General features: G+C 44.1%; 1 protein-coding gene across 3 annotated transcripts in view; it reads right to left on the bottom strand.

The window, feature by feature from the left end:
* glra1 (glycine receptor, alpha 1) overlaps nt 1–14,870 on the bottom strand; it is a 129,361-nt gene extending 114,491 nt beyond the window's left edge. For 2 of the 3 annotated variants that reach the window (XM_050042548.1, XM_050042549.1), the window contains exon 1: nt 14,741–14,870. In XM_050042548.1, the coding sequence (XP_049898505.1) occupies nt 14,741–14,819 (79 nt within the window). In that variant the 5' untranslated portion in view covers nt 14,820–14,870. The remainder of the gene's footprint in view (nt 1–14,740) is intronic. The other variant, XM_050042546.1, reaches the window with a different exon arrangement.
* Between the last annotated feature and the right edge of the window lie 10,125 nt (nt 14,871–24,995).

The following is a 24,995-nucleotide window of genomic DNA, read 5'->3' as shown; positions in this document are numbered from 1 at the left end:
CTGTACATTTCCTGTGAAAACAGAAGTGTATTTTGAAAACAGACAATGCATGTAACAGGCTGAAGTTGACACAGCGTCCCAGAACGTCAACAACCAACACACCCAGGGTACCTTGGACATCATATGTGGACGTGGAAAGTCCATGACCAAACGTGGACATGTGACGAAGTCACAGCGAGGATGATGATGGACTGGGACAGTTTGACCACCAGTGATACGGTAGCAAAATGTCGAGAAAGTCAAGTGTATAGAATAGTTTCAAAATTTGTGAGGGCGACCCCAAAAAGTGGAAATACGCTGAAGGAAACTGCCGAATCTCAAATCTTCAACGAACTCAGCAAATCAGCTAAAAACTATAAAAACAGCTGACTTGTAACATTTTCTTTTTTTTCGAGTTATTATGGTTAAAGTTACTGCGGCCTGCAGCTAACACAGTGACTGTCACATTACTTTAGGTGCATCGACTGAAAACTGATGTTTGAAAAAGTCTGATGGCCTCATCACTCAGTTCCCCTGGAAGTTTTTTATATGCATGCATTATTCCAAGGTCCCAAATAACCAATAAATTAGACAGCAGTAATCCAACATATTTAATTATGCATCAACATGAATTATTAACAGTTATTGTCAAACAAGGAATTTTAAACTTAGTTTGTGACTCTGGTTTTATCTAATGTCAGTCACCAGCGGTCCAGCAATACACCAACTGGGACAGTCTGACCACAAGTGATACACCAGCAAGATGTCAAAAAAGTCAAGTGTCTGGAAAAGTTTAAAAATCTGTGAATACGAACATCAAAAAGTGGAGATGGGACCCCCTTGTAAACAAGATGGCACCTCTCAAGGGGTTATTCCTAATAAAGAATTTCAATATATGCCGAAGGAAACTGGTGTTTCACACATGTACACTGGGACAAAAAACCTGAAAACTGTGACTAATGTGTTCTTTTTCTACGGCAAATGTTACTGCGACCTGCGTGCTGACAAAGTGACTAATTTAGTGGTTATCTCAGTTGCATTTAAACTGATGTTTCAGAAAAGTCCGACTCCCGTCCTCGTCTCTCGTCGCCCCCTCAGAGCTTCCACTAATGGTGGATATTTCTCCCTGGAGCTTTGATGCCAGTGAGCTGGTATTCAGGACAGCCCTAACCCGTTCAGTAACAAAGTTCTCATAATGGATTCTTTTCCCCTCCTCGTAATGATGTGACTGCGGCTACAGAAATGGAGCTGTAACCTCATTGGGCTGGATAAATGATCTCCAAATCTGAAATGAAATTATAGTTCTTTCTTCAAATGGGCGCCATTAATTTAAAGTCATTTGGCTGAAATGGGGCCCATCAGAATGACAAAAGGTTTTACTTCCACCCCCAAAAATGTAAATCTTCAACCAGCTCCAAATGGGCCACATAATTTCAGTCATAGCACAGAAAGAGAACTTTTAGTCTCCACACAGGCTGATTTATAACCGAGGAACGCCTAATGTCAGGGAAGTGGAAGTTAAGGCCCAAGGATTCATTGTTTCACAGTGACAGGGTCTTTTCTCTGTTCCCTCCAGGAAGCTTTCTGTCCGTCCTGATGTCTCACTGAAGATCACACACTTATCTGATTCGTCCAGGAAGTTTCAGCAAGTGCAAAAACAAGTAGCCGTAACCGACCCCACAGCACGTCACCTGTCAGCCTTCATGGCTGAGAAAACACTCCACTGATCATACCTGAGTGTCTCGAGGACTGTGGATTAAAAACTCTCTTTACAATCTGAAATATTTGCTCATGTAAAGGTCGACCAGTGTACACCTGGTTCTGACCTTCAAACATTAAATGCTTTCTGAGCTAACACTGATCACATCTCTGCAGTTAATTCTCAACACGACTTAGAAATGTCACCACGTCTCAGTTTCATCAAAATGAACAGCTTCAGTTTTTCCTCCTATGACTCTGAAGTATGAACTCAGGCCACAGACACGTCCTCCCGTTCCACACAGAGGAGCTCTGTTGCTTTCCTTCATGGCTCACATTTGTTGATTGATGTCCTATTTTGCCTCCGAACTGCACTGAACTGAGTAAACCAGGCCTGGCCTGCTTTGCTGTACTTGACAACTGCCATTGTGAGGGATGGTGACTGCGCCGAGTAGAAGTCTGGGAGCGATATTGTAATCTGTCACTGTCAGCCCAAAAAAAAAGGGAAATGGCTCCTAAGATAGATGGAAAGTATTCGTCGTGACCATGAACTGTTGTAGACAGGTGACTTAAACTCTATAATCTGCCTGAATCCATGAAAGGCAATTTTTCCTCCCTCTTCTGCGCGCGGCAATCTCTCTGTGTCAGGGCTAAGCCCAGGCTTAGCCCCGCGGCCAGGCAGCCTGTCGAACATCTGAGCACCTGATCCTGGCATTAAAACCACAGCAGCTTTGGTTTGCAGGCTTTGCTTTGCTGGCAGCGGGGATCTCATAATGCGAGCTAATTACTAGCGCTGTGCAGAATCAATTCTCCTGGCTTTGCAGCGGAGGAGTAAAAACAAAAGGAAAAAAACACCCTGGTCTTTGTGTTAGAAAACAAAGGTATGTTTTGTTCAATGAGTGCAGGGATTTTCCCCTAAATGTTTCTTGCTCTGTTGGGTGTGCTCCCAGGCTGCCTGCATCAGCGGACCATTAGACACGTCTGCCATGTAGAGCCTGAAAACAGCAGCTTACCGCCTTCGTGATTGTGTCACAGTGGTAAACAATTATGCGTCAACCTCTCCATCAGGCCTTTTACACTGATACGGCAGCTTTAAACCTTTTTTTCCTGGAGCTGGTAATTAGAGGTGTGATGGGATTCCACAGGAGGACTGAATGGCCTTTTATAAAGCACTATCCCCTCCTTATAAACTTATTAGCCATGGACTGGTGGACTGCACAAGGAGGAGGGAATATAGCGTCAACTGTTCTTACACATCGTGCATTAGCTGTACCTGCAGTTACACAGATCTTTACTACCTTTAGATCAACAATGATGTGAGGTATTTATTCATTTAGACAGAGCTCTAATTATCAGCCTGATCATTTCTCCTTTAGCTGATGATAATCTTTGGGTTTGGACCGCTCCTGTTGGCTGCAGCAGTATCAGTGCAAACATCCCTGCTCCTTTTCATTCACCCGCTCCTCTCCCCCGCCCTCCTATCAGTCTCTCTTTCAGTCCATCTTGAGTGCCCTCGTACGTTTGGCTGCCTTTTGCCATTACCCTCTTCAATATTCCTCTCTTCGCTGCCCTTGCCGTTCCTCCTCCCGCTAGACGTTGAAGCGTGATCAATATTTTTGTCATAACTCAGGGGAGAGTCACCTCTGCGACGACATTAAAATTCCTCGCTCTGTGCAATATAGTCCCCATCCAAATTTCCTGGCTCGGAAAGGATAGGGCCATTACCTAGAATACTAAAAGAGCCACGAGACCTTCCTGTGGGCAAGGATGTCCCTTTACTCCAGCACATTTCTCTGTTTGCATCCTTGTAGAAAGTAGCTCCCAGAAAAAAAATAAGAGGAGTAGGAGGGAGTGGATATTACAGTTTGTATCTCAGAGCTGCTTATTCAAGTGTGCTGCAAGTCTTGTACATAACGGAGCAATAGCGAGGCCCACTGGGAGCAGTGTTAGCATCAATATTCTGCCGCTAAGCTAGTGGAAACATATTCTGTGTTTGCAGTGTGAGACCCGGGATCTGCACTTCTTTCCAATCTCCTGTCGTAAGCAAATCCCTCCAAGTGGGTCGGCCATTTGCAATGCTACCTTCCCTCTTCCTTCACCTCTCCCTCTTTCTCTCTCCGTGACCCATCCGTCTCTTTCCCCCGCAGCCATTCCTCCATCCCACGCTCATTACCTTATGCCCATTAATCCCATTAAGTAGCCATTAAACAAGTGCTGATAACACCAAATGAACGTCAGGCTCTGACAGCTAATAACTACAGTCCCACCTCGGCACGTTCAACCCTGGCAAGGAGAAAAGGAGGTGCAGAGGGAAGCAGGGGTGTGTGTGTGTGTGTGTGGCATTGTGTAGTAACTCCAGCTGTGGACAAAGACAGAGAGGACAGAGAGGTGGAGACAGGAGGAAGCCAAACATGTAAATATACTGCTGTACTGTGTATATTTACTGGTATCCGCTGGTTCAGACGAGACAGAGGGCGTCATTCAGCTCAGAAGCAAAGTGTTGGGATTTTTTACTCTGATCATCACTTGGATTTAAGAGCAGAGAGAAGGAGGGAGCTTTGCCAAACCAACCGTGGGAGCAGCGTGAAATAAAAGGATTGTATCCGAAGAAGCAGGCCGAGCTAAGGCAGCCACAGCGGCTGTTCAAGAAGCACACTGAATTTAAGGTTGGCGATGTGTTCAGGGCCTTTGAGATGGAGGTGGCAAGGGGGAGATGGGGGAGATGGGGGGGGGGGGGGTTAAGTAGTGGCGATAGATAGCCTGCTCACTAGCAGCTCACTCTGGTTGAGCTTCAAACCAGAAGCCTGCTCGCAGTCACCGTCCTCGTTGCTGCTCGGTTTGAGTGATGAGGAAGGACAAGGTTATGGCGGAGAGATGAGTTGCAGCTGTAGTCTGTGCCGTTCATTCATCAAGTGTGCACACACACACACACACACACACACATACACACGCACACACCAGAGGAGTCACACTCATGCTCCTGCAAACAGAAACACACCTTTCCTTCACTGATTCCCTACCGCTGTCTCACACACACTCATTTATCAGTGCAGCTTCGTGCGGACGTTAGTTAGCAGGGCGGCTAGATTAGAAACGTCTCTATGTCCTCACTGTGGAGGAACTTTACAGCATCAACTTCTGTCTGACCAGCTGGTCAACCGGGTGAAAGGAGTTTAATTTGTTTGACCAATCGCTGCGATGGGTGCACAGGGCTCAAATACTAAGGAGTCCCGAGGAGAGGACGGAGGAGGAAGGAGGGAGGTCAAAGGAGACATAAAGCGATCACTGCACTGATGACTTCATCTTTCATCCATGCAGGAGGAAAATGGATGTTCAAAGAAAAGACAAAAAACTAAAGCAGTGATACTCAACTTTCGGCCTGTGGGCCAAATCCGGCCCATGACAGGCTGCCAGGTGGTTCGCCGACCATTTTCTGATTGACATTTACATGGACAATATTTCAAAACTTCTCCCTGACTTTTCAAGGAGTCGTAGACATGTTTTTTTATTACTGTACTTGCACATGATTGTAATTACAGCTAGCTAACACACGTGGAGGAAGAGACGGAAAGGAAACGTATGTGTCGGTAAACAAACATCACACATGGAAGCATTTTAAGTTGTGTCCCACCGGGCGAGAATAAAATAAATGTGCGGAGTGAATTACATATAAAGTCGATGTAAAGATGCAATTAGATGCGAATTCCTGCTGGACGACGCAAAGGACGTGATGTCAATGACACAAATCATGCAATACACATGAATTAAGCTGTGTGGATGAAGTGAGTTGCACAATTTCACGTCATATGTTTGAAAAATCCAAACTTCAGCAACCGAGTCGCGCCACAATAGCCAGTCAGTATTGACATGACGCCAAGGACATACCAGAAGTTATCGGAAGTTCATTCATCAATTCAGAAATTTTACGCACATATGACGTGAGTTATTCGCGCAAATGCAGCGAATCGGCACAAAATATTCCAGTATTCAAACTCATGTGAGTAACGCGATGCAAAAGTTTGCATAGTGTTTGGTGTGATGCGACATTAGAGCTACGTTACATCGACAGCTGTAAAAAATAAATTTGTCGTTATGTTACGTTACATTATGTGATTTTTTTTTTTTTTACTAATTCCAGGACTTTTCCCAGCCTGGAGAATGTGATTTTGAAATTCCATGATTTTTTCAGGTTTTCCATAACCATGGAAACCTGGTTTTGGGGTAGGGGATACCCAGACCCCCTGAAACTGGTCCAGGTTGAGCCCTGAATATCCTCAGATCCTATGCACGGCCCTGTGCACACCTGAACTGAGCGGAGGTGCTATTTGCTCATTAACTGGCCTCCTGTTTTACAGAAGTGAAGAAAGCAGGTTGAGTATCTCTGCACTGAGGGATGAAGAGAGATTAGAAGAAGACAATGTGTGATGGAAAACAGAGAAATTGTTGGAGGGCAGGAACAGGTAATGGCAGAATGAAAAGATATCATTTAGGGAAGAACAAACACATTAAAATGACTGATTAATAAAGGAGGAATAAGTTGGTAAATGATGGGAGAAAGTTTTCTGAGACAGGAAAGGAGGGCATGACGAAGGTACAGATACTGGGAGAGAGTCAAAGAGTGATTACAAATCAAAACAGATGGAAATAAAGAAGAAAGGGACACAAATATATAATGTGAAAAACTTTGACAAAGGAAGAGGGAAAGAGTCAGGAAACAAAGCATGAATGAGTCAGTGAGTGAAGGACAGAAGAAAAGGAGGAAGGAAAGGAGAAAGTGGAAGAACAGATAAAAGAAGCAGGAAGAGAGAGGAGGGATGAAGTCATGGATTATAAATGGCTTGTCCCGAATGTGTCAGGAGTGTTTGCTCTCGTCTCTCTTCGATGGAGGGACCTGCTAAATCAATCGGAAGCTTTTTGCCCACACAGTGGACCAGCGGTCATGATCAGTGTAATTTCCTCTCATGCTGGCACATTTGTAGCTTGCGGCAAATCTCATCTCTTCCCTCCCCCGTCTCCCTCCCCGCCCTCCATCCACTGTTGCTCCGCGGCTAAATTAGCATGGCTGGTGCTAATTTGATGAGGTGTGTAGGCGGAGGAGAAGAGCATTTAGACAAACTTGCTGCACTATCATGCTGTCACCGTTTATCACCTCTAACAGGCCACGTTCAGGCCACAGCGAGCCAACCACTATTCAGCCACTGCCATTTGTTGATAAGAGTCACTAAAGGACGCTGGGAAGTCTTTAAGGGATGACGTCATCACGCAGTCCTGATGATGTCACTCAGATTGTGTCTTATGAAAAGTAATGCGTCACATTTTATACCTAATGAACAGGTAGTTTGTGTTTAACCCGCGTATTTTGGAAGGCTGTGATCATGTGACCAGTGTACTGATGGGCGTAAACAGGAGGCATTCGTGAGCGGTCTGTAAGGAGGCAGGTTGGGGCGGTGGATGGGTCACAAAACACAGGACTTCCCCCGAGAGACCGATGTTTGGAAATGTGGGGTCTGACATCACCCTGCGTCTCTCCCTGAACCTAAACTCAGTTATAGGGATACACAATATATCCAATATGTAACAACTCATAACTGGTATCAATATATGAAACACTGTTCAGTGTCTGTAACATTCACTCAGTGTGATGAATAAGACAAAGCATGTTGGTCTGTTGTGCCGATATGATTGTGCATCCCTACTCCATTACGTGACTGTATGTTAAGGACATAACGTCATGCGTGAGGTGCTAATTTGTAGGATATTGTACAAACTGTTCTATGTGGAAACATGTCGACAGATTCAAGTGTGTGGTTTGATGAGCCCTCTGGTTTCTAACATTTGTTTCTATCCTGCAGGGCAGCTTCATTTATGGGCTCAGCTGTAGCACTGTGTTACAGTTTTGACCATGACACCATCAAAATGGCGTCCGTCTGGGCAACATCATCAAAATAAATGTTTTTTTTTTTTTAATAACAATTTGAGGAAAGTGTTTTGTGTTCAGTTTAATGTGTCCATATTCTTTATGTATACAATATTTCAGTGGGTGAATCTGGAGACCAACTCATACCAAGAGCCAAATTCTAAATGCCTCCAAAGTCTTCAGTCAATCCTAAGTTTTCTTAACATATTTTCTTATTGGCTCAAAATCAATATATTGTTTTAGTTTGTAATAATAACCTGGTTTGAGTCATTTAATTGTAACATGTCAAACTGTCAGAAATAAGACAGAACCATGGAGCTCTGTGGTGAGGTCACGTATCCTCGCAAATCTGTTCATATGACATCTGACAAATGGCGTCATGTCCTTAACATAAAGTTACATAATTAATGTAGAGCTGTGAAGGTCAGGTTTAGGAAGAGAAACATGGTGAGGATGAAAGTTTAAATGAGGGAATATGTTTCTGCATATTGTGACCACCACCCCAACCTGCCTCCACCCACTGGTCACATGATCACAGCCTAACAAATTGGGTGCGTTCGTTTTTGAAGGAAACCATACAAAGAGTTTCTGAGAGCAGCCTGGGTCAGGTCATGTACCTGGAGGTAGATTTAATTTGCAGTAAAAGACGAGACCCTGTGGTGCTCCTCTCGGCTGATGTCTCAGACTTCATTAATTATACTGTTTAAATTAAATTGACATGGATTGATGTAACTGTGTCTGGAGACAGATGTCACAAGTGACTTGTAGTGTTTCAGTCACAGTTGGGACTAGAACATTGTCTGTAAAAATATTTGATGAGTATCAACAAGAGGAACACAGATACAAGTTCCCCACATGAACTCAAACATGTTATGATTGTCGGCTGTGGTTACTGAAGAGTTCAAACTACTGAGCTCAAACAAAGTGAATCAAAAGATGTCTTTGGTTTTACTGATGTCTTAATGATTATAGTTCTGTGTTTAGCACTCCTTTCAAAAGTTAGTTTAAGTTTCAAAATACATTTAATAGTAGGTTTTTGGGAAGAGACAGTTGCCTGGCTGGTCTGAAAAGTTGATCAATCTGAGTTGCTGTATTAGCATCACGGCACATTCTGTTGTCTTTAACATGATAAGGTTCTCGTCGTTCAAACATCCAGACGGAGTTCTAGTTTTTTGTTTCCCAGCCAACATGACATTTTGTTTGCTCCTTCTAATAATCTCGTGTGACTGTAGGTGATGGTGAAGGTTCATAAAGGCAGTTTGACGTCACATGGTTTGCTCTGAATCCTGCAGCTCCAGCTACAAATACAATTCACATAGAATCTGATATTCTCCATGTCCACACTTTGACTGATGTCTTTTAGACCAGTAGTTTTAAAGACAAGTGGGTGAAGTAATGTCTCTATGAGGCTCAACAGTGTTCTGTACAGACTACCTATAACAGGATTAAATGCATTAAATATTATCTGATTAGTATGTCTGCTGTGACAGACCTGCAGCTGTGGGTTAGGTGTGTAAACTTGTTGTGTCATTGTCTCAATAAAGTTGATTAAAAACACAACTCTAAACTTGCAGCTGTCGTCTGAGAGTGCTGCCAAACAGTCATGGCCCAACACTGAGGGTGGAAATCTCCATTTTATAGCATTTATTCAACAAAGGTTATAAAACATGTGATAACTTAATGATTTCATCCAGAAGACAGTCCTGTGAGATGCCTAAACTTAATGTACCTTCTGACTGCTGTGGTCACCTCTCCTCTCAAGCTTCAGTATTACCTGCCTCAAAGTAATTTATCAACAGGCCTTAACACAGTAACAGAGGAGACGAGCCTTCAGGTGATGACAGACAAGAGAACATTACATATCATATGAACTCCATCCACTGAGCCAAACATTAAGACAAACTCACTGAGTCGACATCATTGTTGTGATTACTGACTTTAGGAACAGTTACTGTGTTATAGACAAATGTAATCTGATTACAGTGATATATTTTATGTGTCTCTAACAGGAGTACAGAATGTCATCACACTGAACACGATGTCACAGTTACACCAATATCCATCAATGAATTTAACGACATTATAAAGAGACGTGTGACAGAGACATGTGACAGAGACATATGTAATAGAGGACGCTGGTTTGAACAGTCTGGTATTCTGGAGTTTTGTATTATATGTTGTATTTGTTGCATTTTAACGTGTTTTGATTGGCTGCCACCTCAAAAATAATAATAAATAAAACACCGGTAGTTTGTTTACGGCCTGGTTGTGGCGGTGACGTTAAGTCATGTGACCGTGGTGTAGTTTGTTTACAGCCTGGTTGTGGCGGTGACGGTAAGTCATGTGACCGTGGTGTAGTTTGTTTACGGCCCGGTTGTGGCGGTGACGTTAAGTCATGTGACTGTGGTGTAGTTTGTTTACGGCCCGGATGTGGTGATGTTAAGTCATGTGACTGTGGTGTAGTTTGTTTACTGCCTGGTTGTGGCGGTGACGTTAAGTCATGTGACCGTGGTGTAGTTTGTTTACGGCCCGGTTGTGGTGATGTTAAGGCATGTGACTGTGGTGTAGTTTGTTTACGGCCTGGTTGTGGTGACGTTAAGTCATGTGACCGTGGCGTAGTTTGTTTACAGCCTGGTTGTGGCGGTGACGTTAAGTCATGTGACCGTGGTGTAGTTTGTTTACGGCCCGGTTGTGGTGATGTTAAGTCATGTGACTGTGGTGTAGTTTGTTTACGGCCCGGTTGTGGCGGTGGCATTAAGTCATGTGACTGTGGTGTAGTTTGTTTACGGCCGGTTGTGGCGGTGGCATTAAGTCATGTGACTGTGGTGTAGTTTGTTTACGGCCCGGCTGTGGTTACATTAAGTCATGTGACCGTGGCGTAGTTTGTTTACAGCCCGGTTGTGGCGGTGACGTTAAGTTATGTGACCGTGGTGTAGTTTGTTCACGGCCCGGTTGTGGCGGTGACGTTAAGTCATGTGACCGTGGTGTAGTTTGTTTACTGCCCGGTTGTGGTGACATTAAGTCATGTGACGTGGTGTAGTTTGTTTATGGACTAATGTTAGCTTTTTACTCCTGCTGATTGAATTTAGGCTTTAATAATCATAAAGTGGAGACGCTTACTTCATGAAAACATCGTCCCTGCAGAACTCTTATTATTATTATTGCTTTCATGAAGGAGCTGTTGAATCCCACAGCTCAGACACATTTTCAGATATTTCAGCGTCTTATAACACCAAATTCAAATCTCCTCATTTTCTTATGATCAGTGTTTGTGACAGATTCTGTTGATATTTGTCTTCTTTTACCGGAGGAGGTCTCTCAAACTATGATTCCACTGACGGGTCCTTCAGACGTTTCTGTGTAGGTCTGACACTAATGGAGAATTCATTTGAATTTACTGTGATGAGATTTACTGTGTTTTCATAATAACACAGCTCATACAATAATTCATTTTAAGAATAATTCTGCACAATTTAAGATCAAATTAAATTGAAATCTTTTTTTTTTTCATGTTCCCTCTGTCCAGTAATAATAATATAATTGGTTGGCTGAGAAACATTTTGACAAGTGTTGTCCTCCTCTCCTCTCCTCTCCTCTCCTCTCCTCTCCTCTCCTCTCCTCTCCTCTCCTCTCGGCTCACACTCAGCTCATTTTTTTTTTTTTTGTTCCTTTTCCTGCAGTTTATTAAAGAGCAGAGCCGTCACGCTGTTTACTTCATGAATGTGATTAATGTTGGGGCACACACACACACACACACACACACACAAAGAAAGTAATGAATGAGCAAGTCGGAGAGCTCACGCGATGTCACTGTGTGGACCTGACAGCCGTGACACAGTCGGGCCCTCTCTGCTAACAGCAGCCCCTGACACAGATAGCTCGATGTGCTCATCCTCCTCCTCCTCAGTGTGCATGTCTTCTTCACAGACTGTGATGATTAATGTAGAGGAATACGGTAAAGAAAATATCTACCTGTTTATGAACATCCATGTGAGTGATTTAAAGTTTTTGTGTTGGCTTTGAGGTTTTTGCTGACGTCAGCTGGAGGATTATAATCATTATAATTATCATTATGTGCATGTGGAGCTCCTGCCAGAGAGTTCTGTCATTTAACTATTTTGTGACATCACATTAGAAAAATGGAGAAAACATAAAAGCCATAAATTCAGATGAGTGTCAGAGCCGCCTGTTTAAATCCTGATTTGTAAAGGTTTGTAAATCACACTGGGCTGTCGCCAACCAGAGCTGAGGACAAATCAAATTGAAGAAATAGAAGTGGTCTCCAAAATGGACTCATGACGAAACCTCACCAAACAGCCGAACAAACGGTCGGCAGGTCAGGAAGGATGAGCAGTTTCAGCTGTTCTGCAGCCGTGGCAGGTTTAATAAAACACACTTAGTCATGGTGAAGCCCCTACCCCCCCCCCCCACAGGAGCTGTGCTATCCCACTCGCACAGATCTCCATATAATGGGTTATGCCATTATGGGCTCAGCAGAAAAAGAAAAAGAAAAGCTCCATGGCAGCATTCAGAAAAACATAAGCTGTGGTTCACTGCTGCACATTCCTGCAGTCTGTTTCCCTGTGTGTTCAGCGTACCAAACATTAGCACGGCTACCCAGTTCACCTGTTACACCATCACCAGGACAGGCAGGCAGCCAATCAGCAGCAAGATACAGTACGTCATCCCTCCAGGTTTTATCAGCCACCTCTAACCTGTCTCCAAAGTCAGAGCAGCAGCGTGTCAAAGGTTAACGTTGGATTGATCAGACGAGCCAAACAAAGGTTTCATCTCTGATGTGTTTTACAGGGAACTCATCTGCTGTCCACCTTTAAGGTCCAGTGTGAAGGATTCAGGGCGATATATAGGCAGAAATATAACATTCATAACTATCTCCTCATTAATCATTAATCTAGTCTCTGCAGGATAACAGTAAATGCAAATTCAGCCACTCCCTGTGAATTCTGTCTGATCGCAGTGACTTCACTGTTTGACCTGCAGTCGGAGCTCTGGCGGAAGGCGGAGAGGCCCAGCTTAGCGTTGCTGCTTCGCCACCTGATGACGGTCCCCGCGGCAGCAGTGTCTGTCTGCGGCGCTCTTTATGACGCTGTAGCACAACAGAGCTGTCACACCGACGATGACGCAACGGTACTTGAGTACGGAGCAACATTACCGGTGAGAGCTGAGCGACAGCAGAGTGGATCAGAAATCATAAAACCTAATCAGCCCCTTCAGGATGTTGCAATCACAACAATTAATGCAAATTTAGCCAATGCCTGTTAATTCTGAGCGATCTTGCGATTCTGTCCAGTCACTGCAAATCTGACTCACTGGATCGTAGAGCTGCGTGCAGCGTAATGATTCTGTGTTTATGATGAGTTGGCTGCTGCAGGACCAGAGCTCTGAGACTGTGTCACACACACAGTGACAGAGCTAACTGTTAGCATCTCACGGCTAATGTTACTCAACAGTTATTAGCAGGTTTAATGACAGAGTCGTCTGCGTCTGCTGTGAGGCTTCGGCCCGAGTGACAAAATATTTTAGTATTTTTTTCCCGTTAATATTTTTTCTGGGGTGTCCGCTGTGAGGGTCGGAGGGCAGAGGGATGTCGTCTGCTGTAAAGCCTCTGAGGTTAATTGTGAGATGTGACATTGGGCTTTATAAATAAAATTGAATTTAAGAGATCATGTTGTGCTGTGTTAGCTTGTGCTGTGTTAGCTTGTGCTGTGTTAGCTTGTGCTAACCGCGCAAAGAGGAAAGATGGAGAGCAGCTCATGAAACAGAAACAAAACAGATTTAAAGTCTGTGGGTAACACTGATGCTCATAATAATACGCTCCTCATCCAAAATCGCATCACAGCTATTTCACTGGACCTTTAAAGTTCACCAGTACAGCTGAAGATCAAATGTTTTTAATAAAACCTGGAGGGAGAATGTGTGTACCTCTTTCCACTGACTGAACCAGTGCTCACATCCAGAGAAATTTGAAATTATTAACAGTAAAATTACCTTTACTTTGCAGAAAGTGTCAAAGAAGACACCTGCAGTTATCATGTGTAGAAAATAAATGCAGGTTTATGATATTTAATATTTAACAGAAGAGGTAAGAGTTGAAGAACAGACTGTGGATCACATTTGTACACACAGGACGGTGCGTACTAATATTTCGTACACTCAGAACACACACCTGCCCAACTAAATACACGGCCAGAGAAATTACTCACATCCACTGTGAAAACTAAGATATGTCAGTATTTAACATGCAACAGGCTCAAATGTCACAGCGAATCACTTCAATCAGTTCCTGTTGAAAAACACAAGGTGAAACTCAGGCCAATTCACGTCTGTCCAATTAGCTCCCGTCAGTTTTGGGAAGAAGTTGTTGTATTATTCATAGTCTTTGATGAATATGGAGGGTCGCCCCAGTTTGCTAATGCCGTACAGACTTTGTTCCCAATGTGAGAACATTTAGCACAGAAACCTCTGACATGTGTCTTTATGGGGGCGTCCATTCAGGGAGAGGTCACTAAATATTATATTAACATCATCATCATCATCATCATCATCATCAGATCATATTCAGCAGCACTGAGAGGTGCATTACCTTGACCACCAAAACAAGCACTCAGGATACTGTGTGGATACCAAGGAATGTAGCCAAGGAGCATCACGCTAACTACAGCTAACTGACATGTTATCTGACTGTTGGTGTGTGGCTGGGGCTCAGAGTGCAGGGACGGGGGGTGTTAAGTAAATTAAATCAAATAGAAAATGAAAGGAAATGAGGTTTCGGGGTCTGAAACACCTGAAATAGCCTGAGTCTATGTTTAGCAGGTGGAGCGAGGGCAGAATTACCTTTGATGACCTCTGCAAAGGGCGAATGAAAGAGATCAACAGATTGAGAACCAAAGACAGTGAGATGATTAAACACAAAGCAACAGAGTTTTAGTCACATCTGTAAAAATATACATGAACTTTCCTTCTTCTTTTAATCAATACAAACCTGTCTCTGTGGAAACCTTGATTCACCCTTAAAAAGGTGTTTAGAGGAAGTAATGAAATGCAGAAACATCACATGACCGTGTTCAGGATATTGTTTGGCTACATTCCTGTCTTATCCGACTGAGTCTTGGTGGCAGCTCCTACCTTTAAAGTTCGGTCGGATTCTGGCGTCGTAACCCGAAACTTTGCCCATGAGTTTGTCCAGGAACTCGGAGGGCGGCATCGGAGAGGCTGCTTTCCTCGCCGCTGCTTCTTTGGACGCTGCCAGGCTGGAAGACAGACAGGTAAAGGTGGTCAGAGGATGTGATGTATGTGAGGCTGGAAGACAGACAGGTAAAGGTGGTCAGAGGATGTGATGTATGTGAGGCTGTGATTGGATCGTAATGAGACAGAAGTTGTGACAGGCGGAGAGATGAATATGCGTTCGGACTGGAGTCATAATACATCAACATTCTTCACATCCAGAGTTATTCATCATCTGTAACAGAAGCCTGGCAGAGACACAAGCACCCCAGAGAAGAGAGGGGTCAAAGGTCACAGCAGCCTGAGAGTAGAGCGCTCATACGCTCCGTCCTCTCTGGACCAAATTGCTGCTTCCCTCTCTCTTTTTAAACGGCTCAATACAACCTCCATTAACCCTTTAAACTCTGCAACAGAAACAATGCGACACTGCCTACATTTATTGTGATGTCACTTCCTGGAGTACCTTCAAACGATTCATATCCCTAAAAAATGTCTGACCTGAGTTTAAAGGTTCAGTGAGTCAATAAGAAGAAGCCTTCACTTTCTGCTGCTAAAATAATGAATGGTTTTTATTTTAGATCTACTGAAACAGATCAACACGCAGACATCCCTCTCCCACAGCTGTCTGTTTTTAAAGGCTTAAAGATGCTTCAAATTATAAACCTCAGCTAATCACTGACGACCTACAGGTGTAAGTAACAAGTCCGACCAGGACAACAGTCGTGTCCTCCAGCAGTAACCATCTGATCTCACTGAGAGACGACTGCTTCATGTTTAATGTTTCACCACAACATCATAAGGAAATAAATCACACGTGTTTTATATCATTTGCCACAGGAACAAACACCATCCATGCTGTCAATGCACCATGCTAACCAAGCTAGCAGCTAGCATAAGGTTAGCTCTGCCCTCTCATCCAAATATGGTCACTTCTGGCTCAAACAATCCAAAATCCAAACTCAAGGCCTCAAAAAAGAAGTCCACAAACCAAATGTCACGTTGGATACGTCCATTATTTAATACAGAGTATGACTGAGATTCATTCATTCATTCATTGTTCACAGTATCTCTTTCCTCCTGGAGGATATCCCAGCATGCACTGGGAGGACCTGGACCTGTCCACATCAAGAGCTCAGATTCATTGATCATCATTTCATTTAGTTTTATTTGATTTAATAAGGCAATAAATGAAGAGCGTTGTCAGTCCGTGCTGACATCACACACTGACGCTGTGGCTCGTGAACCAGCTGCGTGTCACATTGATCTCACTATAAGGCCATCACGCTCATTAGATGATCTAACGCCATCATGTCAAAGACTCAGGATGACCTTTAGTCCACAGACAGACACTGACTGCACTCAGTCACACACACACACACACACACACACACACACACACACACACACACACACACACACACACACACACACACACACACACACACACACACAGGTGATGGATCCAGATGGCCCATGTACGTGAACATCATCAATAAGAATGAAGAGAGATCACTAATTGGCTCCCTCGTTACCACGGCGATACCATGGCGATAAAAGATGTCTGACATGTTACATACAGTAAACGTCAGCACCATGGTCTTTGAACTGAACCTGAGAGGATCTTCATCAACAAAGAGCTTCACCATGAAGCCAAAGTGTCCCTGAATCACTGAACATGTTCTAACTAGAATCACCACCTCAGCACACCACTCAAGTTTCTCTGACAGTTTCCGTCCATGTCTGTGACATAAATGACAAACTTTGTCATAATTAGCACATGAATTCTTTGGTAATGGTTTTGTGAGGTCACAGTGACCTCTGACCACAAAATTCAACTGATTTAACACCAAATATGAAGAAATTCCCTCCCTGTCTAGAAATATTTTCACTTCCCAAAAATGTCCTGACTTACCAAAAGGTAGAAGGAAATCCTAGTGTAATGATGCTATATTTGCACAGCCATAAGTTCAGGTCATATCAGGTAATGACGTGATGATGAGGGAGTCAGAAGGTTCATGAATGTTCTCAATATTATGGTTTTAATTTTGATCTGTTTAAACAGAATCATTCGAACAACAGCCTCCCACGGCCGTCGGCTGGATGCGGTTTTTAAAGGGTTAAACTGACTTTTAGAAACTGTCCTGCGTTTAAAGTCAGGTCCTCACCGTCGGCAAAAGTCCTGACTCAGTGACAGTGTACCAACTTTCCAACGAAGCTTCCTTACTTAACAAAAACATCTAAAAACATGATAATAATGGATGGTAGGGTTTCTTCCTCTCAGCGATCTGAACACTAAACTCTTCATGTTGCTGTATTGTAATAACTCGTTCACGGAGGTGACGCAGTGACTCTCAGATATTCATGTTGCTCTCAGTGTTCCAGGCTGGACACAGAGACGAGTGTTTGCCAGCTGAGTTAGATTGAAAGTGAACTGACAGTGACTTCATTCGGAGGCGAGCGGACTGAACTGACCCGTGGCCTTACAGTGGAACTGCATTAGCGGCCACTTGTAGTGCGCTTTGTATTTGATTGCATCATTTCTCGCTGCGCCTGGAGAAAGAGCACGGACAGCAGGGCTATAAATAAGCTGCTGCGCTGACCCATTTCATTTGGCTTCAGCTTCACAATGAGCATTTTAACCAACAAGACACAGGGAGAGGAACTTTATCGCCCTCGTACACTTTAACTCTCTGAACCCACAGCAGAGGAATCATCAGTTTCAGAGCTGCAACTCAGTCGTCTGAAGAAACTTTGGCACTGATTATTTCCTGCAGTCCACAAATACATTTGTACTTTTCATACATTACTGTAACTACAGTAATCTACAGTAGCATGTGAGGTGACTGTCATCAGGAGGTGGAGGATGGTGTCATCTGCAGAGCTGCAGACACTGTTCAGCACCAACAACACAACCAGTTGTATTTTAGTGACCTGCCGTGTTTTTTACAGAGATCACGGGCGGGTGATGAGACAGTAGGCCCCTGTGCACAGATATACAAAGAGCCCCACCAAGACTCACAGACTCTGTGGTAATCTCTCAGGGAAAATATTGTCTTTATTTATAATTTGTTGTCGTTGTAGTCGTTCTTGTGTCTCTGAGAAAAATCTTGTGTCTTCTTTTAGGAATTTGTTGTGTTTCTCTCTCTCGTCGTTTGCGTCTCTGCAGTGATGACATGTTTACTGTCTCCTCACAGTTCCTCTGTGTCTCCTTGTAGTTTTTTAGTGTCTCTTTGCAGCCCCTGTGCAGGTGAGGACTGAAGGGCCCCTGACACTTTGGACCCCTGCATCTGTTCAGAAATCCTGAGATATCCCTGTGTTTCCTTTCTGCCACCAAAACTGAGTAGAGTCAAACATGGTCTTTTCTAAGCCATGACTGAGTGGTGTTTGTGCCTTAACCTCAGCACACGTTCACCACAGTGAGGCAGAAACACGAGAAAAGTTTGGGTGTATCTGTAACATGATAACGTACAGATTTAATGTGTCTGTGTTCTGCAGAAACATAAATGTCAACATGAGGTTAAAAACTGTTGGATACATTTTATAAACTTCATAATTAGTTTCGAATCTTTTAATCAACATTAAAAACAAAACAGTTTTAAAGTTTGACTTTTTTGATTTGATGTTTTTAATGTCAGAAATGTGACGAAACTGAAGCTGGTTTGAAAAAGACAAGCTTCATCAGATGAAAGCGTCTCGTCTTCATCAGCTGCTGCAGAGTTTCACCGTGTTTCACTTTGTTGACTTCTCTAAACTCGGCTGGACCCTCAGCTCACGTCAAATCTCTCAACTGTATAAAATATGACAAGCTGAGTTTTTGGTGGAATATGAAATATTCTCAAAGTCTTGTGCATCATTTATAAAGTTTTATGTGATCAAAAATCTTCAGTATAAATATTTGACTGAATTCAAATATCACAGCTGCAAAGCTGAAACATGTAGAGAGATCATTTAACACCTGTACAATCTGACTGAAACAGATTAATATACCTGCAGAAAAATAATCTGTTAATAAGAGTATTAGAGCTCAGAAAGAAAACGATGTGTCTCTTGGTTCATTTTCCTGATCAGAATCCTCTTTGAACATTTGAGCCTAAACATGACTCATAAAAATGTATTAATATGTATGAAACATTTATTGGGAGCCTAATAGGAACTTTTCCCCACATCAATGTTTTATCTTGGTTCTGCCTGAGCCAAACTTTGACAGCGTGAGGAGAAGTTATGGGCCGTGTTTATGAGGAATAATTCATCTTGGTGCTGGAACATTTTCACTCTGCAGCACTCAGATGTCCAGCGAAGCAGCCGTCAGTCTCAGCCATCACCACTTCCTGCTCTCTGCTCGGCTCCACGTATCAATGATTGAAAACACACAGGAAGTTGATTTCAGGCTGCGTGAACCTGATCTGACTTTGAGTTTCTGGACATTTTGAAGTTGAGTGAGTTTGTGTTGAGACCTCAGCCTGTATCTGACCGTTGCTGACCTCCAGAGTTAAAAACATTTTCCATGGACGCCTGTGAGAACAACAGTGAGTGTGACGTGGTGAAGAAGTGACAATTATTCAGCCATTAGTTGGAGCTCCTGATGAGTGCAGGGGAGGAGAGCATCGACGCATTAATCTCTCATAAATTAAAATGACAGATGATACAGTCGATCGCGCTTAAATTTTCACCTTCTAAATGTAAAACCGCTAAGCGTGACTTTCAATATGGTAAATGGTGACGCGCGGCATGATAAATAGCGCCATTAGCAATTCATCAACACGTAATGCAGTCAGCGCTGTCGCTTTATCAGGAAACTGCTGATCAGAATCACAGTCCGCCGGGTGAAGACGCGAATTATGGAGCGGCCGTGATGGGGAAACTAAATCAGACTGGGCAGGGCCTTCGTTAGTTCCTGTCTCATGATGCCTTCATGTACACAGGACAACCACGGAAAAAACAGACACGTATAAACACACTGTCATCCTGCTGCTGCACAACCTTCCACATACACACAATACACACCAGATAACACACACACACAAACACACACATGAATCCTCGCACACGCGTACATGCACACAGCGACCTTCCAAACCATTCGCCCTCATCAGTGGAAAACATCGGAAAACAAATCATGCAGGGCACCAAGGAGACAGCAGGAGGAGGAGGAGGAGGAGGAGGGTAAATGAGGATGGTGAGGGTGTGTGTGTGTGTGTGTGTGTGTGTGTGAGGGGAAGAAGAGGAGGAGGAGAAGAGTAAAATGAATTTTGGCTGCTGTCTCCGTCCACGCTGTTACCAGCCGCTGGGGTCACCCTGTCTGTCAGCAGTGCTGGACTCAGGCTGTCTGAGGGGCAGGGGCCAAAAGATGTAAAGGGCACCGGCAGCATGTGGTCCGACACCAGAACACAGGAAGTTTCTGCCATGTAGGACAGCTGGCTGTACGGCACCGTGTCACGTCTTCAACTTTAAAGCCGTCCTAGAAGGCACTGCATCATCTTCTCTCTGTTAAACTCTCAGACTTGAAGCTGCTGACTGAAACCATCTGGAGTTCTCTGGCTCGTCCTCATAGACCCCTTCTCCAATAAAAAACTATCTATCGAAGTTGATGTGAGGGAAGTCTGACAAGGGTGAACCACACGTGTGTGTGTGTGTGTGTGTGTGTGTGTGTGTGTGTGTGTCGGCTAAGCGCGTCCCAGAACATCAACAACCAACACACCCAGGGTGCCTTGGACAACATATGTGGACATGGAAAGTCCATGACTACATTACCCATAACTCTCTGCTCCACCTGTGTTCAGCCTGAGGCTGAGGGAACCACGTCCAGCAGCTTCAGGTTTCATGAGGCTCCTAAAGGACTGACGTGGTCCAGCACGACCCACAACTCCCACTGTTCACTGTCACATCTTCAGGAGGTGAAGATTTCCTTACTGTTTCACTGGAGCAGCAGCAGCAGCAGGGTCGGGAACCTGACCTCTGTTAACAGTCCCTGAAGAACTCTTTCCTCCAAAAAGGGTTCTTTAGATAAAAAGGGTCTCCTCGTCTAGTTGCATTGGTGTGAACCAACATTGCAGCATGGAGCATAGCAAGTAGCCAATCTTTGGTCTGAACTGGGCTTCAGAAGATAAGATCATCCTCAAATCTTCCCACAACGGGGAAATGTGCATTATTCTTGAGAGTGTAGACGACACCGCACCTCGTTTTCTTTCTCTCGTTTATCGACCACCGGGGCCTCTCAGAGGATGGGGGCACTGGGGGGGCAGAGGGGGGACCAGAGGCAGCTAACATGGAGGCATCCGTACAGTCTCTGTCTGTCTGTGGTGTTAAACAGTGACATTAACGAGGCTGATGATGTCATTAACCACCATAAGTCATCACAGTGATAACGACATAACGATCGTCAGTGAGGATATTGATGACGAGGCTGAACATGAGCCGACATTACATAAACAACATCAATAACACTGTTGTGTTTCTGTGTCTCATGAACAATGATGATGAGTTAATGCTGCTGTGACATCATGTGTGACCACAGAAGGTCACAGTGAGGATGTGTGTTGGCTTTAACAGGGCAGAGATGCATCCATCATGTTGTGTCTTTACAACATTAATGATCTTTCACATGTTTCATCTGCAGCTTGTCTTCCCTCGTGGTAACGCTCCCATCAGGTCACATCAGGTTTAGTGAATGAATCCAGGTCTGAATCCAGGCTGGGCACAAAGTCAGTCAGCGAGCGGTCAAACACAGTTTGAGGGACCAGATGACAAGGCGTCCTGTAGTGTATGAGGGGTTGTGACTCAGCGTGCTGCCCCATGATTCAGTCTGAGTCCACTGGAAAATGGACAAATCTGCAGCACATAAACATGTAGATGGAGGCTCGCCTCCGGCCAATCAGGACCAAGATACGTCAAGGTTTTGGAACATCTGTGGCCTTTCAAACTCTGAAATTTTGACCTTTAGTTGCTGAACTCCCATTTGGGAAGTGGGTAATTTTTTAAATGCCAGTGCACAGAGCCAACGTTTGTCACACCTCAAAGTTTGATCAAAGTCCAGCCAGAGGTGTTGGACATGTCACGTTAGAGATGACGGCACCTCACTCAGCTCCAAAAAAAGATTCAGAATAAAGTTTCAAAATTAAAACTGGTTTCTTTCTTTGTCACACAAACAGGTCATCATTGTCAACATCAGTTTGTCTGGTCGAGATTCACCAATCTGTCACCAGACTAACTAAGGTTAGAGGTCACAGTGCATCAGTGATGTTGGACGACTCAGTCACATTCCTACATTATGTAGCTGAAGCCTTAAAATCTTACGTTGCAACAAGGCTGTGGTTAATGTGGTCTTGTTTAGGCACAAAAAAAAAACACATGTTTTGGCTTATAATATCCAGTTTTGGGGGCACAATCCCAGCTGAAGACACGACGATGTCTCAGACATAAAGAACCACTTTGCACGACCCAGGAGCAATGTCTTTGGAAAATTATTTTCGTGGCACCATGTCTGAAGGAAACTCAGCTACAGGTCGCTAAAATAACACCCACGTGTGGTGGGAAACACAGACATGACTGAAAAATAACAACTGGTTTTGTTGTCTGTTGGTGTCGAACAGAATGGTGGTCTGCAGCTCGGCAGGTGTCTCGTGTATGAAACATACAAATGTTATGTATCCATGTTTTGCCAACATTTCTCCTGGAGACTGGGCCGTGCAGGAGAATCGTGTCGAGCAGAAGTTCAGGAGAGATGTGATTTAAAGACAACACCACTGAGATGAGGGATGACTGAGTCTTTACTTCCTGTCTCTCTGCTCGTCATCACTGCCTCCATCTCTCCCTGACATCATCGTGACAAACAGGAAGAGTGCTGTTATTTACACTGGCGTCCTCCATGACCTCAGATTTGACATCATTTGACTTGATTCAGGATGTGTTTGAAATGTCATGCCACAATAATGATAAAAAAAAAAATCCATGAGCTCCATTTTTGGAGACTCAGTACGTCACGAGCAGAGCTCCCTCCAGCTGTCCTTGTTGTGGTGACAGAAGGTCACATGTCTGCAGGCCAGCGCTGCACTTTACTCGTCAGTCCTCCAAAATAAAAAACTCAATATTGACTTTTTCTGCCCTCACACATGAAACATGATCCCATCCTTCAGAGGAATTCAAAATCTGTACACATTTTACTTTTGATCCTTTTTTCATTTATACTGAGTGGATTCACTGTTTGTCTTTTTTTACATTATTAATAAGCTAAATTTAAATTAAATCAGCTCAGTTAACTGTGTGTGACATGACTGACTGTACGGAGACGACGTTAAACACATCACTGATGACTCACCTTCAGTGTGTGCAGGATTTATCTGACTGTGTGCATGGTTTTCTTTTAATTCTTTGTGTGGGATATTTATGCAAAGCAACAAAGCAGAGCTTCCTGGGAGCTGCAGCGTCTCTTGGTTCCTGCTGACATAAAGTCAGAGCCTGAGAACAGATGTAGAAGCTGCTGAGAGCTTTGGAGCCAAACTAAAGGTTTTAGGAGCCAATCTGAACATCAGGCTCCACTTTCTCTTCCATCCACACTCAGACTTCACATGTGAGCAGCACATTTTACAGATGCCTGTTGAAGTCTTTTAATGGTTAATAGTTAACAGTTCTGACAGAGCAAAGAGTCTTTCTGAGGTTTCTTTAGTTGTAAAGTGAGTCAGATCTCAGACTCTCTGTCTTACACCATCTGTAAATGTGGTCCTACTGGTCATTATGGGATCTGTGGTTTGGGGTCGGGCTGCAGATCTCGTGTTGGCGGGTCCGATCAGGCTGCAGATATAAATGGTCGTGTGTGCAGGTGGCAGGGCGGCTGTGTTGTTGCACTTCATGGTGCAGGTTCGGCAGAAGAACTCTGATCTCAGTCAGATTCCCACAGATGGACTGACTGCTCTCAGACTTCCACCTCTGCTCGTCTAAAACACCACTAATTACATTTATTAAAACCATGTCGAGGCTGATGACTGTGAAAATGATGTGTGAGCGCTCAGATTAAATCAGTCTATGTCCAGAGGTGATTGTCTGTTTAAACGTTTCACACTAACAGCTCTCCTGTTGATGCGTCCCTGAGGTCACACCGCTGACTGACGGCAGAGAGTCCAGTGAATTGATGATTAGGACACCTGTCGATAGGTTATCAGAGCTGAACAACCTCAGGTGTCCCCGGAGGATCGGTATGGATGACCTGGAGGAGCGCGGCGTCTCTAAAGCGTCAATGATCAGATAATGGACCTCTCCCCAAACTGCAGCGCTCACAGACTGCAAGAAGACGCCAATCAATGAGGAGACATCAGGTTTCTGAGGCCCATCACACTTCGTCCAATTCTTCTCTCTGTGACAGCAAATTAGGTGGATCAGAGATTATCTCAGTGCCAATAATTCCCGCTGCGACGTGACGAATCTGAGCTTAATCCTCTTTACAACGATGACAAGTGGGAGTGTGATAGGATCAGGCTCCCGCAAAAGAAAAAAAAAAAACACACATTGTGTTGTTTGGGCTCAGAGCTTGCCGCCGCCGCCGCCGCCGCCGTGATACAATGAAGCATAAGAGCCGTGTGAAAAGGCTTTCAAATTAGCATCGAACAAACACACAGCTGGGACGATGACGGAGCAATCAGATTAGTCACAGACTGGGATTACACCAGTGTGTCCTCCACACACACACACACACACACACACACACACACACACAGATCACTTCCTCTGGACGAGCAGCACTAGGCTCAGTTACTCAGTTACACTGAGGGACAAATACTCAGCCCACATGTTTCTGCCTCGCTTCATCTGAAGTCATTTCAACAACTTTTTTCAGGACGCATGGAGCACGACATGACACAAACATGGCTGAGCTGGTGTGTTTCTCATCACGGTAACATCAGTCATCTTTAATATTACAGGAAAGTTTTCAGTATTAATTAATGCAAATATTGAATTTCAATGACGTGATCATTGTCAACAACCAATAATACTGATGCTGCAGTGACACTCGCACACACGAGGCCTCATCTGGTCTCTCTACAGCCCTGTGTTCATGTGTCAGAGCCTCCACCAGGAGCATGATGGGACATCATTATCAGAGCCTGAGCACGCGCACACACACACACACACACACACACACACACACACACACACACACACACAC

Source organism: Epinephelus moara, chromosome 4 (assembly GCF_006386435.1).
Source record: "Epinephelus moara isolate mb chromosome 4, YSFRI_EMoa_1.0, whole genome shotgun sequence".
In the NCBI taxonomy this organism is placed as follows: domain Eukaryota; kingdom Metazoa; phylum Chordata; class Actinopteri; order Perciformes; family Serranidae; genus Epinephelus; species Epinephelus moara.
This window is presented reverse-complemented; position numbering and strand designations above follow the sequence as displayed.